The sequence below is a fragment of the Chaetodon auriga genome, chromosome 17 (genome assembly GCF_051107435.1).
Source record: "Chaetodon auriga isolate fChaAug3 chromosome 17, fChaAug3.hap1, whole genome shotgun sequence".
Classification (NCBI taxonomy): Eukaryota; Metazoa; Chordata; class Actinopteri; order Chaetodontiformes; family Chaetodontidae; genus Chaetodon; species Chaetodon auriga.
Genome location: NC_135090.1, coordinates 22,818,066 through 22,835,951, shown reverse-complemented (window position 1 = coordinate 22,835,951; position 17,886 = coordinate 22,818,066). Strand labels below are relative to the sequence as shown.

The 17,886-nt window shown below is 47.2% G+C and overlaps 1 protein-coding gene across 3 annotated transcripts in view; it reads right to left on the bottom strand.

Moving 5' to 3' along the window:
- col14a1b (collagen, type XIV, alpha 1b) overlaps window positions 1-17,886 on the bottom strand; it is a 129,031-nt gene that overhangs the window by 38,207 nt on the left and 72,938 nt on the right. For all 3 annotated transcript variants that reach the window (XM_076754277.1, XM_076754278.1, XM_076754279.1), the window contains exons 24-37: window positions 15,515-15,664; window positions 13,374-13,448; window positions 10,925-11,064; window positions 10,042-10,165; window positions 8,178-8,321; window positions 7,903-8,067; window positions 7,709-7,747; window positions 7,138-7,276; window positions 6,915-7,057; window positions 6,572-6,681; window positions 3,371-3,529; window positions 1,989-2,066; window positions 1,310-1,396; window positions 601-654 (exon numbers count right to left, since the gene is read on the bottom strand). In XM_076754277.1, the coding sequence (XP_076610392.1) occupies window positions 601-654; window positions 1,310-1,396; window positions 1,989-2,066; window positions 3,371-3,529; window positions 6,572-6,681; window positions 6,915-7,057; window positions 7,138-7,276; window positions 7,709-7,747; window positions 7,903-8,067; window positions 8,178-8,321; window positions 10,042-10,165; window positions 10,925-11,064; window positions 13,374-13,448; window positions 15,515-15,664 (1,607 nt within the window). The remainder of the gene's footprint in view (window positions 1-600; window positions 655-1,309; window positions 1,397-1,988; window positions 2,067-3,370; window positions 3,530-6,571; window positions 6,682-6,914; window positions 7,058-7,137; window positions 7,277-7,708; window positions 7,748-7,902; window positions 8,068-8,177; window positions 8,322-10,041; window positions 10,166-10,924; window positions 11,065-13,373; window positions 13,449-15,514; window positions 15,665-17,886) is intronic.

Here is a 17,886-nt window from a genome sequence, read left to right as displayed (position 1 = left end):
ACCACCAGAGTTGTCTTAAATCTCGTTGTACACCACGTATAATGACAATAAAGGCATTCTATTCTATTCTATTCTATTCTTCTACACCTCAGAGGCCCCTTCCTGTTTAACCACGTGGCAGCAACTATAAGAGCAAATTCTCTCTTAAATCTGGTCACGTGCCATTTTGCTGACAAGTACAATGATATTAGCAGGATGACACCCTCCATGTTTGTGCAGGCTCGTGGTTAACCTCCAGAGTCACAGAACATCCAACCTATTTATTGTCCTCACTGTTCAGCTCCGGAGTCACGGCGTTCAGTGACCGGCCTGTCTGTGATACCGGGAAGTTACTGCAAAAGAGGGTTTGGCTCTGAGTGAAAAAAACAAAGAAAGGTGAGGTGGCCTCTGACAGGACGTCCATGACAGTTCAGCTTAAGCAGATTCAACACAGACACAGAGGAAGCTGCAGGGGGTCGGCCCTTTGCTCGGGTCACCTGTCACAGCCTGATGACAGCTGACATCCAGAGAGCTGAAAGATGCCACTTCCTGTTCTGTTCGTACCAGAGTGACTTTTCATTCAGTTTCCATTTCTTAGCATCAAAAAGACTGACCACTTACCACTGGGCCGGGCTCTCCGCGATCACCTCTGGCTCCTCTGATTCCAGGTCCTCCCTGTTTGAGGAGGAGGAGGAGGAGGAGGAGGTGATGAGGAGCAGAATGAACTCATGTAAATTCACAGTGTCTCACACAGCAGTGACATATATGTGCATGTGAATGTGAAGGACACAATTTCGGATCAGGAAGTGCTCTGGCTTCCGTGTGCAGTGTGACTGGGATTGACCAATCACATCTGAGCTGGCTTTGGCTGCATAGAGGTAAACAGTCCATGTGGAGGCAGATAGCAGTGTCCAAAATGAAATCTCAAACGATGAAAAGACGTGTTAGCTGTATCGTCTCCATGTCTCAAGCTGCTAATCGAACTTTAAACACTGACCAGCGCACAGAAGAGGAAGTTTGGCCCACTGTCTATATAACGACTATCTGTATCTGGATATCCTCCAAAACATCAGCTAATTATTAATTAATTATCAGTTAAATGTAACTTCTCTTCCATCAAAAGAGTGCTAAAGAAACCTCTGCTTTTTAATTTGAACTCTCAACTCGATGGTAGATTTTCATGAGGTCTGACGAACCGTCTGCTTCACTTCACTTCAGTTTATTTGCTCTGTGCTCTAAACGCAGCATCACTGTCAGATGAAACGCATCGAGCAGGATCAGGGTCTCGCTGTGAGTGTGTATGCGTCTGATGCATTTGTGTGGGGCTCACTGGTGGTCCAAGAGGGCCGGGGGGGCCTTTGCTGTCCTGGGTGCAGGTGCAGGCTTTGGGCAAGGCCGGGCAGTCTGCCTCCTTCCTCTGGACGAGGGCAGTGCGATGAGGATGACACCGAGACAGAAACAAACATGTAAATAAATAAACAAAATGAAACAAAGACACGACGACGGCACGAGGTGGTAAAACGAAGCAGGTAAAATGGAAGCGTGACTTTTTAATCCCTGTAAAATGTGAATCTCTGACGTGTTCACATTAACGTCACCGTCACAGAGTATTTGTTAGATAACAGTTCTTCAGATGTACTTCTACTTCAAACAGGAAACGTGTGTAACAGCTTTACTGGTTTGAAATGTCATTTCCACCTGCTGATAGCGACACGATGGTTCCAGGAAGGAAATGATACGAAAGTGATGCATTTAAGCAACTTTTGTAAATGGGTGTGTCACACAGCACGCAGAAAATCTCAACGACTTCAACTCTGAGCTCCACAGAGTCGGCTCTGCGGTCAGAGTTCAACAGAAACATGATGTGAAAAGCTTTCATTTCTTTGCAGTACTTCGTTATAAACACAGTACTTCAGTAATAGAGGAAATTCCTTTAAAGGATTATTCCATTGCTAGCATGTATTCTGTGTACAGACAGAGGAGCGGAGAACAATGAACTTTGACCTCACCAGACCAGGAAGTTCACAGCACTTGTCTCTGTTGGCCCACGACGTGCTGCAGACGATGTCAAAGATCTGGAGCTGGAACTGCAGGAGGACCACACGGGACAGGTTTCAGTAACACCACCCGACAGGCGACGTGGAGCAAAGCACGCGACACGATTCTGACGTCCAGTGAAACGTTTCAGAAAACAGAAGGCTTTGTTTTGGTTTTTTCAAGGACATGACACAACTTGGCCTGGTTCATCTGTAAATCTAATCAGTCACTGTCCACTCAGGGATCTTTTCATACAAAGACCTGAAGCTGAACTGAACGTTTACCCTCCCGTCAGTCAGAAGAAGCTCTCGGCGTCACGTCACCACGAGGGTTTTCATTTTTATATCAGAGGACAGGGATAAAATCACTGATGATCTCTGCAGCTGCTGCAAATCACTGGATGTCCTGAGGTATTTCAGTGCTGAGCAAATAAGACTTTTAATCATAATCCTGTCTCTAATGCCAAAAAAAGAGATTACTTCAGGTTTACAGATTTCCTTTGAACCCTTTAGCGAAGGTCTGTGTTTTCAGTTTGTCTAATGAGGCGTGGTGAAATCTGAGGTACAGAATTAGAATATTAGTCAGGGCCGCCGTGTGATTCACGAGGTTTAAAACACACTGGGAGATTACAGGCCTCATCATTATGAAATTATTCAAAGAACCAAAGTGGAGAGCAGAAGACAGACGAAATACCAAAGTATGAAAGCCGCTCGTCCTTCATGAGAAGCCAAATGTGCTCTCGACGTAAAATGTACAATCAACGAAAAGAACAACCTCTCAAAGGCCAGTATCTGGCCTCAGATCAGTAATAACACCAACTTGCTGCTCAGTTTTGGCCGCTCACACAACTGTGAGCCGTGGAGAAAAAGTTCAAAAATGACACTGGTGAGGATTATTTGACACACGAGTGGAATCCTCCAGCTTCAGAGACGAGTCAATGTCAAGGGTTCCCTCTTCAAAGGGAGATCAAACCAATCAGACTCAAAGTCTGCCACTCTGCTATTTCTGGAGGAGAGTGACTGGAAATTGATTTGTTTGCATTCATAAAGCTGCTGAAGGACAGGCTTTGATAAAAAAACTAAACAGAGATGAAACCTCTGCAGCAGCGTGAGATCAAATGCTGTCAGTCAGAATTCAGCAGTTCTGAAGAAACATCAGAGAATATCGGTGTGAACGAGCCAATCGGGCCAATCTGACCCGTGATGCTGCTGGTGCTTCTTTCCAAGCAGTCACTGACTCACCACAGCGTCACAATGAACCTTCAGCTGCTGTTAATTCATGTTTGCTCATGTTTAAACGACTGTCCTGCAGGGCTGTTCTTAAAACCCTTCGTGGTACTTTGTGCCGTTCTCACCGGGGCAGAGTTGTCCTTGTTCCCTCTGGAGCGGACCATCCTGCCCAGAACTTCCAGTCCGTCTGTGGTGATGTTTCCCGCGGCGTTGATGGTTTTCTCGGCCACCATCTTGCAGTCGATCACCACCCTGGCGCTCGTCTTGCTGACGGCAATGTGAAGCTGCGTGAGAGAAAGCATCCGACACATTCACTGAGAGGACGGTTTATCACTTTCACCACGTCTGGAGGAGAACTAGCATACATGCTAAACAGAAAAAACAAGAGGAGAATCACTGTGTTGCTTTTCTTCTATCTGCAGCCTTTAGATGGTTTTAGCTCTATGTGCTGTGGTAGACCAGCGCCCTCTACCTGCAGCGCTGGGAAGTAAGCAGTGTAAACCCAAGACTCAGAGGAGGCTGATGATGGCTGACAGTCCACTTGACTTTGTATGAAATGTGCTAAATGAATAGATTTGATTTGATTTAAGTGAATATTATTTTTCTGGGGACACTGTTGGATCGATGATGAAGACTTAAAAAGTCATCTTCACACACACAAACTATTTTAACTGCAAACCAAGTGTGAGCTCGTGCTTAAAACCAGTGCCTGTACAGTTTTATGACAGAGCACATTTATAGCTCCACCACCTGCAGCAGAGCTGGAACTGGGACAGAAATCAGGAGGAGAGCACGTGGAAACCAAACTAAAATCACCTCCCTGAGAAACACTGCTATTTATAATTCCACAAACAGGAAGTGCTGTCAGCATCACGGACAGTCGAGCGCTTCACCGCGAGGCGATGAAACGCCTCCTCGACACCGTGAGCCCCCCTCTGCTGCAGCTGGGAGGGAGCTGCTGTCCCTGCTGAAGCGTCCTGTTAGCGAACCTCTGTTTGATGGGAATGAAGAAGAGTTTGTGAAGTTTGCTTGTTTGGTGGACAGCTGCTGTGATTACAGAAGAGGCCAGCTCACTATTTTATTTCAATCTCCATCTTCTATGGGCCACAATTAAAACTCACAACAGTACAAATTATCCTCTTAAAATGCTCCATGTTTGTCCTGGAAAAATATTCAAAACACACAGCTCTGGGAGAAAAAAAAAAAAAAAAAAAAAAACAGGCCATAAACCTAAAAAGTCTGCTCTCTAATTTGGGTTCTATTTTTTCTAAGTTGGCACGCTCACATGTTCCATTCATGCTTCTTTCTTCTCAACGCTAAAACTGAAAAGTTTTTATATTTATAAAAATAAATACAGAGTTCATTTTGGACCAAGAACTTTATTTCAGCGTTTACGGCTCAGCATCCACAGATGATTCCAGTCTGCAAAATGACACCGTCTCACACGCGGCCGGATGCTGACGGCTAATAACCCTGATCACTCTGTGGTGGTGAGCTTCACTTCATGGCTGTAAACAGCCTGTCAGAGAAGATGTCACACTTTGACGGCTTCATGTCTCCTCTGATAAAATGATAAAAAGCTGCAGTAGAGGGAATTTTAATAGCAGTATTAATTGCAAAAGTAGTCAAAGTGTGTTCGAGGTGTTTCAGCTGAACCTGTGGAGATGAAACACATTTCATGCACGATATGCAGCAGCAGCAGCACTTGGTAGTAGTAGTACTAGCAGTAGCAGTAGTAGTAATAGTAGTAGTAGTAGTAGTAGCAGTCTATAAATGAGACATCAAAGCAGGAAAGTTTACTCCAAAGCTGTGATGAACTGAGACAAACTGAGCACTCACACACACCTGGAGTCACTAAAGTATCCTGTTACATAAAGTTTAAAGGCTGTGATTTGACTGATTGTTGTACAAACATTTCTGGTATCCAACACGACTGCAAGCTGGCTGAAACTTGGGTTCATTACTGTGATCACAAGGTTGTTAAAATTTGCAAAAAATCTAGTTGATAATTTCTATTTTCAGACGCCTGAGGTCTGCGCTGACATTAACGCTCGGATGAAAGTATATTTATTAGTGCGGCAGCAGCTGAACTCAGTTCAGTGAAATTTTGGAGGTTAAACTAAAATTTAGTTCATTGCAGCTTATTCTGTATCAGGACAGCCAGCTGTAGAGCTGTAATCACCAACTGAGGCTGTATCTGCTGCATGCCCACTGTGTGTGTGTGTGTGTGTGTGTGTGTGTGTGTGTGTGTGTGAGTAAATACACACTGCACACATTTACAGGCATGGCAGAAGTCCCTGTGACCTGCGTTAGCGCTGCAGAACTGTAATATAAATCCTGTTGAGAGTGTGAAGTGACACTACTCTATCAGTCTGAAAACCTCGCTGAAGGAACTTTCTACACGCTTCCAAGATGTCAGCTTTTCAGGAACTAAAGGAATATGACAGCCAGACACATTCAGAGTTTATCTAACTAATGTGAAAAGCTGAGGGTAAAGTGAACTTTAGTAACCCGCAGGGACGTCTCTGAAGTTAGTTCAGACGTGACAGAGATGGCCATCATAATCCACAACCACATAAACCTATACAAATGTCAGGAGCTGCAGGTGCTGGTCCTCCAGGATCATGAAATCCACTCTGTGTGCAGTGACACACACTCTCACACACACACACACACACAACAGAACAAAAGGTGGAAAGGTAAGCAGGATAAGCTCTGCTGACAGCGAGCAGACAGAAGTGGCTGCAGATCAGTCAGTGAGTCCCTGAGCGCTGACACACTGACACTAACACAACATGACTGCGAGCAGGTTCAGGATCAGGGCACGACTCAACTACAGTCAGCCTGTCAGGACGCCAACCACGGCCGCTCAGCGAGGGTTTAGATAAGAGGAGGATGAGTGCGAGAAGGGGGGGTGAAGAGTCAACTGAGCAAATAAATGAACAAACGCTCTGATGAACCACTGGACCACCTCGACAACAGAAACATGAGCGAAGCAGCTCAGTGAGCGAGTCAGTAAAACAACAGGTGAGTTAACCTACAGAGTCAGATAATTAATCAATCAGCCAATCAATCAATCAGATCTAAAGGAACAGTATTTACACTGTACTTAAGCAGCACATTGAGTGACCAGCAGAGCTTCGTCTGACAGGAGCAGAGCAGCTCTCAACACTCGTCAAACTGCTGACTTTGCATCACCGTCCTGGGAAACAGGCCGAAGGGTAAATCGGTCTATGCCGGTCACCCTGACAGACGATCAATCAGTCAGCACATTAGGAATCAGCCCGTCGGTCCGTCAGACCAAACGGGACACGAGCGATTCTGACCTTATGGAAGCTGCCGTAGAAGAGCTTTTTGATTTCCGGCCCTTCGAAGGTCACCGTCTGGAACTCTCCTTTGTAGTCGTTGTTGAAGAACGTCAGAGTTTTTCCTCCATCTGCAGGAAGACAAACAAGCTGCACGTCAACAAGACAAAGGAAGTACAGCATGTACAACACAGGTGTGACAAGCAGCGACTTCATGATGGAAATCAGTCACTTTCACCTGAAGTGCTCCTACATGACAACAGGAAACATCCAGCTCACGATTCTGACGGTTTCAATATTAAAGAAATAAAGCAAAAACAACAAAGATACATCCATATTGATTTGTGCTGAAAAGCAGACTCACTGTCGAGGATGACTCCCACCAGCGGCTCGTTGTTCTTGTTGAGGATCTCCCAGAGGGCGAAGGGCTCCTCTGGGGTGTCGGGCAGCAGTCTGAACAGCAGGGTGACGGTGTAGTCGGAGGGCAGCCCTTCAGGGTGGATGTACCTGTGAGCCGGAGCAGACTCGGGTCGGTTATGATCTCTACTGAGGCCGAACGGCGCGGATGAAGTCAGACGTGCGCGTACCTGGTCGGCTGTGCCAGGAAAGCGTCACTGTGCAGGTGGAAACAGGGGAAGGTGTTGAAGGTGCCGGGTACCATGGAAACACCAGAGACGCTGCCGTACCGACTCTCCACCAGCCCGAACAGCTCCATCATCCGGAAACCTGATGACAGACGCAAGGAATTTCATCTGCTGAACAGAAAGTAGGAACCTAAATCCAACATTAAGATCACCTGAGGATGAACTTCATTAAAGGTTCATTCCTCTCGGGCCGCTCACGTGATTTTAGTGTATATCAGCGCTGGTCTGTGATCAGTGATTTTCATCCTGTTGGAGTTCGTGTGTGATGTCTGTATTATGTAAGAGCTCCTGGTGGAGTTTTGTTGTTCATCTGTTCATAGCAGCAACAACACAAAGGAGAGGAAAACAGATGTTTGTGTGTTTTTGTGAGGGTCACATCAGGGCGTCCTGCACATCCTCGGGGTGCAGAGGACTCGAACAGCGTGCACACGATGTGAACACAGCAGATTCACTTTGTTCTCTTTGAGTTTACTCTGAGCTGTGGCTGCACTGAAGCGACGTGTTGCATCTTTACCTGGTGTTGTGCTGCCACTCATCGGCACAGATGGACAAGCTGGGAAAGAAAAAGAAGGTTTGTTTGATTAAGTTTCCGTCAGACCGCCTTCAAACACACCACAGCCGTGTAAACACAGTCAGCCATGTTCAGTGCTGTCACTGCTGTCACATCTGGACTGAACCTCGAACCACTGACAAGCTTTGGTCACTCACTGGCGGTGGCGGCCTCGCACACGAAGGTCACCAGCTTCTCTTCGATCTTCTTAAAGGCGTCCAGGTCGTCCACGAAGAAGACATGTCTGTCGCTGGGTTTACTGGCGATGCTCACCAGCTCCCCGTAGTCGGCATCAGCGAAGCCGATAGCAAACACGATGTAGCCTGTAGAGGAGGACAGAGAACGATGGTCAACCAGAGGAAGAGCGTGGACTCTCACCAGTCGTCTGTCAAAGCCACAAACCACGTTTCCTAAACCCAGAAACAGCTCTGACCTTCCATCTGCATCTCTTTGGAGACCTTGTTGACGTCGTCCTGAGATCGGCCGTCGGTCAGGACCACAAGGACGTTGGGGATCCCCCTCCTGACCCCCCCCTCTGCTGTGAAGATGTTTTCCTTCACGTGCTGGATGGCTCGACCTGATTGGACAGAAGGAACAGCCAATCACAAGTCGCACATGCTTCCGGCAGGACGAGCAGACACTGACGCAGCTGGAACTTTCTTCTTCTAACATGTTAATATCGACATGATATCTACAAGACATGATAACGTACCGTAAAAATGATTCATATGAGATGGCTGCCACCCGTGTATGAGGCAGACATCACGTCACAGATGTGTTTTCTGTGTTTCAAATGCCGCCTCGAGGGGCTAATGAGGCCGTAGGATTGTTATTCGGTGACATTTAAATCGCTGCGTCTGAATTTCACGTGCCAGTAAACTCTGCAGTGGGTGAATTTGCGACCTTTAAGTTGCTGTTCTTGGTGTTTGCTGGAAGATCTGTCTGCCCTCCATCTGAAACCAACCGCCTGCTTTGTGGCGCAAAGCAAAGCCTCATTAACAGCTGAACTCCAGGTTTTAGACTAACCGCTGCACAGGACGCTGATGTAAACGAACATGAGAGAGAGCTGCAAGAGAGCGGGCCAGCGGGGGGGCCGCAGGGCCAGCAGCCGACGTCAGAGTCCATTTCAAAGACTGACGGCTCGAATGAGGACAGTCTGTCTTCTGTGTTTGTCCGTTTAAGACGTCAGGAGTCTCGGTACGGAGACGGTGCCTGGGATTACACACTCACTCAAAAATCCAATTCAACTGTGTTCAGGTGACTGCTGGAATTGAGGACTGATGCTGTGCATACTGGCAAGTGAAATCTGCTGTTTCTCAGGGCTGCAGAGGGAGTTAGAGAAATCAGAACACCTCGACATCGTCATGTGGCTGAGTGTGTCTGGTGCTGCAGCGTGACAGTGTCGTATATTAAACATTTAACCGTGTCTTCATTGAAAATGGAGCCTGTATGCTGAACACAGGCGTTTCTCCTGGATGTGATGTTTGCTGCAGGATGGACCACAGAGCGGCTGCATGTCACATTTCAATAAATAGATCCAATAATGAAAAACTCCTCGCGCCTGTGGGGACGCCGGGAAACGGAGTCTTAATTGCAGTGTGTACAGCGAGGTGAGTGCGTGCTCTTCAACTCCCCGAACTGCTGCTTCCTGACAGAAAAGGAGGATTAGTGTTTTACAGTGTGACATTAGCAGAGGGACGATTCCTCCCCAGCAGTGACGCTGTTACAAATCTGTTCTCTGCAGACTCGTCCCTGCAGGAGAAATTGGCTGCGCTGCTTTGTAAACACTGATTAATGACTACACCCCCCCCCACCCCACTCTCACTTCTCACACACACACACACACACACACACACACACACACACACACACACACAGGCTGCTATGTACTTAAGCACGTACGGACTCTAATGCAAACGTGCACATTATTATGCATGTTTTAAATGAATGTATGCATGAGGACACGTTCAAAGGGACAAGACGTCTGACTTGCGCACGCGCACACGCACGCACGCACGCACGCACACACACATTTACACAAACCACGAAAGCAGACACACACTTGCACACAGATTCAATTTTCTGTTTGCGGTTGCCTGTTGCTCAAAAAGTATTGATAATGTTATTATTTAGATATTATTTCCTTTGGGGAGCTGCAGTCACAGAGCCTGAACACAGGTGTTTGTGTTACGGTGCTTTCAAGGACACATCCTGAACTCGTGTGTTTCCTGAAATTCACAGCTCTCCTCGTGATGTTGCGTCTGCGTCTCCCTCAGCAGCCTCTGCTGTGGACTCACCCGTCTTGGTGTTTCCTCCCTTGTAGGAGATCTTGTTGATGGCGTCCAGCAGTCGCTCCTTGTCACTGTACGAGTTCAGCTTGAACTCAGTCCGGGCGTCGTCGCTGAACTGGGCGATGGCCACCTGTCAGACGGCACAGGGACATAATTAATCAACAACAGGAACAGTGAAAAGTAAGTAAAAGAAAGTAATCAGTAAATAGAGGCCTGTCTCTTTCAGCTTGGTCAATCATATTTCAGGTTAGCTGTATGTGTGTGTGTGTGTGTGTGTGTGTGTGTGTGTGTGTGTGTGTGTGTGTGTGTGTTCCAGTGCTGCGCAGACTGCGTTTAAACCGACCTAAGATCCAAACACAACTGCAGCCAGACAAGCTTCACGTGTGGTCACTCAGATCAGATCACATTCTTATCAAGACGTGTTTACACCTGGCATCAAGATGCCTTTTTACTTATCTGGATACAGGTTGCATTATAATACCAGGTGTCCAGGTGTGCCAGGTGATTTTGGACAGGTCTCTGTGTGTGTGTGCCTCAGTCTACATCAGGAAGGTACGGCATGTGCAGTTCACTTTCACGGCACAGACCTCAGTCAGTACCGACAGCAGCATCGTAAACACGCCGTGGATTTCCACTGATGCTCTCTTTCTTTTGGTTGCTCCGTGCCTCCTGCCACAGCGCTGAACGCCACGTCACCGAAACACGACACAGCCACACGCGTGTCAAAGCTACTGCGCCTCAGGAAAACACCATTTAAGTGGCAGCTTTTGCCACGCTCCCAAAAGAAAACCGACCTCTCTGTCTCTGCTCACCTGTCTGTCAACAACCTGTCAATCAAACACTGACACCAGGCGTTTAGAAGAAGAGCGACACCCCCCACCCGGGGTACCTGCGTGCCATCTGGGCCGATCCGGTCCAGAGCTCCGGTGGTGCTGTACAGGAAGCGGATGATCTTCAGGAAGTTCTCGTCACCGATACTCCAGGAACCGTCAACCAGGAAGACCAGGTCTGCTTTGGCTGCCTTGCAGACTGGAGGAGGAGAGACGGAGGAGGTGAGGTGAGGAAGACGCAGATGAAGGGAAGGAAAAGGACAGCGAAGAACAGAACTCGTTATGTGGCTTTATCATAAATACTTCTCTTATATTCTTATGTGCCTCTCACTGTTGTAGAAGCTTCATGTGTGATGATGTAAATTTTGTTACTCTTCATTAAATGATGATGAAATGATGAAGATGCTGACAGTTTAAATGTGCTGCAGTGCACACTGGCTCTGGACTGTTAGGGACAATCATTCAAATTACAGTGGAGCACTTTCTCAAAGCTGTTTCCTGTTTGGACAACTTGATTTTGTTGCCCAGTGGATGATGATTTAAGGTCTCTCTCACACTAAAAAATACATACATTTATTTCTTTATTGGCTTCTTGACGTTGTTTTACAGCTCTGCTTTCATCTCTGCTCAAACAAACAAACTTTCATCTGATTTTGATGGATGACGACTCAGGAATGAAAGAAAACGCCGACTGATTGATCAGATGTGAAAACGTGTTGAACTCGTTAAATTCGAAACACAAAGTTGCCTCCGACGCTCTTCTCCAATCATTCCAATCACTTCCTCTTTTCTCCGCTAATAAAACACATTTAAGACTCAGCTGGTGTCACATTGATCTGCAGACAGCTTTAATTCAACTCTTAATAAACCACAAAGGGCGAAAAACAAACTGACGTTCTTTCCCAATAAAAGCCCACCCAGCGGCCTGCATTAATCATGCGAGTGCTCGGGCCATCGTGAGGCTGTAATACAGGGTGGGCCAAAATTAAAAAAACTGTTCCAAGTCGAGGGCCGCACTGGTTCTTACGTTATATTCTTTCATGACAGCCACACTGTCTCCGCACAGAAGACAAACAGCTTTGTCCTTCATATCCGGACACGTACTCTGCCTTGAAAACCTGTTTTCAAAGTCCACCGTCCGTTTAGCCATTTTTCGGGGAGAGGGTCGCTGAAAGTGGACCACAGGCAACGAGCTCCATCAGGCTGCTGTAGCAGTGTTAATGACTGATAGGGGACAGTGGGCGAAGCCCCCGGGTTGAGGATCTGCGTTGGAGGCCGGATAACATCTGCTCCGCCTGATGTATGGTGGCAGTGCTGTGGTCAGCTCTGGATGTGTAGACGCCTGAAGCCTGAAACAGGTTCAGGGTGAAGGTGCTGCTCGAGCATCAGGAACATGCTGATGAGACACGTGGACTGCAGACGCTGCTCCCCGTCCTCTGCCTCCCCCCTCGCAGACAAACATTGATTGTGTGGTGGCGGCGACAGTATGCGAAGAATGTGAATTACATGTTTGTGGTGACGAGAGCTGCTGTGACAGATCCAACACTCACCAGGTTTAATCCTCAGACGTGTGCTTCAAATCACCCTCTGCTGAAGATTTACCCCTGTAATTGTATGTTTTCTGTGTGTGTGTGATGACTGGAGGTGAAAATTATCGCTCCTTTCTTCACCACATTTAGACATCTTTGAGTCTGTTTTCATATGTCAGAATTAGTGTGTGTGTGTGTGTGTGTGTGTGTGTGTGTGGGAGGAGAACAGTTGAAGCTTATTTACTCTGCTCGTACAGTGTCTGACACTAAACCGCCGTCCTCACACATGCGCACATCTCAAACTCCGCGAGTCGACGAGCAACATGTCAGACTTTGTTTAAGAAAACAGGACGTGGGCGGACAGCGAGCGAAAGTTAGCTGCCGCGTCCGTGAATAAAGGATAAAGTCAGTGCAGTTCGACCGGCAGAGGAGGAAGGAAAAAGAAAGAAATGAGGAGTGTCTCAGGTCTAAAGCTGTCTCCAGCAGCTGGTGATTGAGGAAACAGCTGATCTGATCCTCTGCTCACACTCAAAGCTATCATGTGCATTGGATTTGTCTGGCTAATTAACGCAGTAATTCATGATTCTCTGCTTTTTATGGCTCTGCTGTCATGTGGGCGCGTTGAACAAGCGACAGCTTTGTGTTCATCAAGTGGTCGTTTTTATTCTTTCCATCTTTAATCCTCAGTCTGAGGATCTCCTGAGGTCTAAATTCAACCTTATCCAAACTTTAGCTGCTCTGTAACTTTTACTCTTCACACTGTTTGTGACCCCTCAGGGATGCACACAAACACCCTCTGACTCAGCGACACAGCTGACCCCAACTAGACTAAGAGTAAATATGGCTGTCAGTCAGACGTCACGGAGCACAGACCCTCCCTTTACAGTGCAGTGGAGTACAGTTACATCAACAGTAACTGAGTAAATACACACAGACGTGAACATCAGGAAACAACAAGGCCAGTAAAATCAGCTCTTACCTTCCTTGGCAGCGGGGATTGTGGGTAGCGGCGTGGTGGTGGGGGGCTTGGTGGGCGCCGGAGTCGGGATGGGTACTGCACAAAGAGCGTACACACACACACACACACACACACACACACACACACACACACACACACACACACACACAAATGAAGACCTGGAAACTTGGAATCACGACCACGTTCATTGTAAAACAATCACCACGCGCTAAATAACCCCCAAATTAAATTCCCCCTCTCCAACTGAGAGGAGGGGGATGCGGGCCTCAGACAGCCCCCCCCCGCCCCCCCCCCCCAGCTCACACACGACACACAGAATGTGTAAAATAACCACGCACACGCAGCTCTGTGATTTCAGCTCCTGTGTAATTTGCACTGATCACAGCGTCTGAATCAAACTCCAGCCGTCGCCACTTTCAACTCCTTACCTTTAGTCTGTGTGGGGGGGCGGGAAACCCAGATGAACCAGCCGCCCCCTCCCACACACACACAGTTTACTCATTCGGAGCTGTTTAGGCAGTAAATCAGCTACCTGCGGCTGTGATTACTGGTGATGGCAGGTAGGGAGCGATCAGAGGCGGCTGCCTGCAGCGATGGGGATAGTCATTTGGAGAAAAGGCTCCGGCTTTCATTTGCATCAAAACAAAGCAATAAATCAGCGTGGAGGCTCTGCAGAGCTGCAGCACGAAGAGGAGCAGCTTCAAGCAAACAAATACCTGCTCAGGGAAGAAGAGTCTCTCTTTCATGGCACTGCTTTCCCTTCTTCAGCCTGACGTCTCCGCCTCTCTGCCTCTATTCTTTTCTAATACTTCCTGTCTTTCATTTTGCTCCCCATCATTTCTCTTGCTGTCCCCCTTTTCTTTGTCCTCACTTCATTAGTTCCAGTACACCACGGAAATGAACAAATGCACTTGTGAACTTACTGAATTTGCTCCTGAGAGGTCATCCATCTCAAGAAACATTGCGCCTGCTATTATTTCTGTCAGACTTTCATTACGAGTGTCTGGCAGAGCAGCGCAGACTTCACCATCAGCTGAGCGCAGCCAGCTAACGCTAACGACATCCATGCTAACATGTGGCTTCCTGTGGTTACTGACTTGATTTCTTACATCCTGTCTGCGTATTTATCCATCAATCCTTTTAGCTGATTATCCACAGAATGTGTTATTTCATGATGTATATTGATGTTGATCAATCAATGATGGAGGTTTTTATCAATATCACCCGCTCCTGATTTAACACAGCATCAACAACAACGACCCGAACGCAAACATGGCCGCCAGAAGGTGCGTTAAACTGAAAACAATGTGATTCATAGAAGAAGATAAAAACTTTGCGCTGTGACAGTTCACAGCAGGAGGAGAGAGAAGTGAGGGACACTGGGTTTTACACAGTTTAAACATCCCATGGACATAATACGACACTTCAGGGATGCTGACACTGGCTGTCTGAAGAGGTTTGGGGGTTGGGTTAAACTTCAGAGCCCTCGTCTTTGAGGCGAGTAAAAATGATCAAAGCTAACAGAAAAACGGCTGAAATACGTGTTAAAAAAGGGGTGAATTTACCTTTTAACACCGCAGATTTCACTGCACGTTAAAGATGAAACCGTAAAGACAAAGCCGGCCCACCCACCCAAACACCCTCCCTCCCTTCGCCGTCTCCAGACAGCAGGTCTTGATTAGTGTTCGGGGCTGCCGGTGCAGAACAAACGCTCCCTCTGAAAGGAAGGACGGGGACTCGGCTCCCGTCGCTGCCACCAGGATAAAAGATGCTTTATGCTGGCGATGACGCGGCCGTCCTCCCAGCCTGTAGTGGGCTTCTTTTGTACACAGTGACAGCTGACAGCGCTTTCTGTTCCAGAGTGTGTGTTTGTCAAGTGTGTGTTTCTGCCATATTGTTATTATGACACATGTATGGGCGCGTTTAAATGGCAGTTTGGCACATTGTATGGGGGAGGTAAAGCACATGATGCGTCAGTGTCCCGGGCGCCTGGAGTCCTCCACCTGTGCTCAGATTACAGAACGCGAGCGTGTTTGCACATCAGAGCCCCACATGATGACGTGAGTGTGTGTGTCAGTCCCTCACTGTGACGCACACACTCCCTCCACGCTCGAAGGTGTTCGGTGTGAGTCCGTACTTACGGGTCTTCTCAGTGACGACGACGGCAGGCCCTTCGGTGCCGTCCAGCAGCTGAGCGTACACACTCATCTTGTACTGCGTGTTGGGCTTCAGGTTGTTGAAGCAGTGCCTGCTGGTGCCGCCGCTCAGCTTCGTCTCCTGTTTCTGACCATCTGAAGCAAAAACACAAACATCGTCACACTTTTCACCTGATCCTGAGTTTGTGCTGCGGAGGAATGTTTCATTTGGACAAACAGAACCAGAGAAGAAACAAAGCAGTGTAGGTGTGTGTTACGCTATTTATAGACGTCTCACAGTCAAGTCAAGAAAACGCTCCCCGCCGGCCTCTCATCAAAAACGCCTTGTTTCTGTCATCGTCTGTCGGCCTCTGAGGTGGATTCTCCCGTCAGTGAATATTATGTTTTTACAGACTGACTGTTTTCAGATCATGTCGCTTCACAACACAAAAAAGAGTAACTCCTCCGTCATTCGGTCCACTCTCATGTCACAGACTCAACTCCCTCGGCTGAGCGAGTAAAGGCGACTGATGGTTTCCTGTTTATTCCAGATGTGCTTGATAATCATGTGAGCGTCAAACACAGAAGCATCAGCTGACTCACTGGATCTCTTCAACTCTTGTTTCAAACGTTCTGCCCAAATAAAACTCATCCACATCAAGCTTTTCACAGTGAGGAATGAGTGACGAACCAAACCCAAACTGAAACAGTCAGCGTGAGTTTGTCGTTTCTGTTCACTGCATGTTGAGGTTCTGCTGGCTTTCTGTCAAATATGACTCTAAGAAAAACATTTTATCCATAAAACACTCAGTCCTACAACTTCATCACGGAGGGCAGGTGGGACATTTTAATGAGTGAAGGAGCTGCAGCTCTGTGCCAAGTCAATTATTACAGCCGGGTTTAAAACACACTGCCAATACAAACGGCATCCAAATGGACTTGTTCTAATACTGTGCAAGTATGTGAGCAGACACCAAACACAACACTAAACACTTCTTTATGCAGGGGGAGACAGTTTAGCTGCTGCAGGACGGAAGCAGGTGAAGATTCAGTCCACTCAGCCAATAACAGCCAACTGAACAGATTCAGGTCCCGTACAGGCTCTCAGTACCTCTGCACCCCTTCACCCAGACGGGCACAAAGCAAAAATCCATCATTTCATCACATCTTAACATCACAAAACATATTGACAGAAAAAAGATAATTACAAGGTTGATTTCTTCTGAGCTCACTGTGGATGTTTTGAACCTCACAGCGAGGTGGGGGAAATGTGGGGGGGCTGTTGGGTAAGTGTATGATCGTCCTGATATTTGGTGCTGAAGAAGGAATTCAGTCAGGACTCACAGTAAAAGCAGCGTTTTAGTCAGCGATGTGGGAGTAACAGATTACTTTTACTGTGGCAGCCTGGATGTGTGTGTGTTAGGCTGAAGAAGCAGGACCTTAATATCCTGCACAGGGAGAGGTCGAAGGGTCGATCTGTAAACTTCAGTTTAATTCAACAATAACTGTGTGCTGCAGGAGGATTTGAGAAAATACACTGTCAACTCTTCATTCTGCCATGTATTGATCTCTTTTCCTCCCCCTTTTATTTCCCACCCGTCCACACCAAAAACAGGACAACTGAATCACTGTCCTCTTTCTCCTGCAGCAAACACACTCCTCTGGTAATTATTTACCAGCTGTGCAAACATAAGTCCTCATTTAGCTCTATTGTGTGCTGGGAGAGCCGATACCTCGCAGCTCCCTGAAGAAACACAGGGGAGCTTCCATAATGTGAGCCTTTTATGTGATGTTAATGATGGCGGTGCTGCTGCTGGAGGCCTGAAGGTGATGAATAACAGCCATTAACTTCCTATTTGGTGGATGACGGCTGTATTAAAAGTCAGCCTTACCTTTGAGGTGGCGACTGAAAGGTGGACGTGTGCGATCGAATCGGGCCGCACCATCTGCTGTTTGATGTTATTTTGGTGTGTCGTGAGTGTGTTATCCGTTTCAAACAAATGGGAAAATACACCATTATTTCTGCTGGCACTGATCCAGTTGGCTGCAGAGAATCACAACCAAGAATATAACTGCAGTAATTGCAAGATGTTTTACGGAGGTGACTTTGGATTTCTGACAGCTGAAGTAGAAATACATCAAAGCACATCAAACAAAAAATGACTTCATCAAGAGTTTAACACAGACTTTGAGGGTAATTGGAAGACGAGGTTAAAGTTTCCTACGGGCTGAAGGAGTACTGTGCAGTACCTCTGAAAGTTTCCCTTCAACATCCAACATTTCAAGTCACAAAGAGATTCTGAATCAGGATTAAAATCATCACAAGGCACAAAAATCTCCACTGAAACGGAAGGTTTGCATCTCAGTGCATCTCCTCT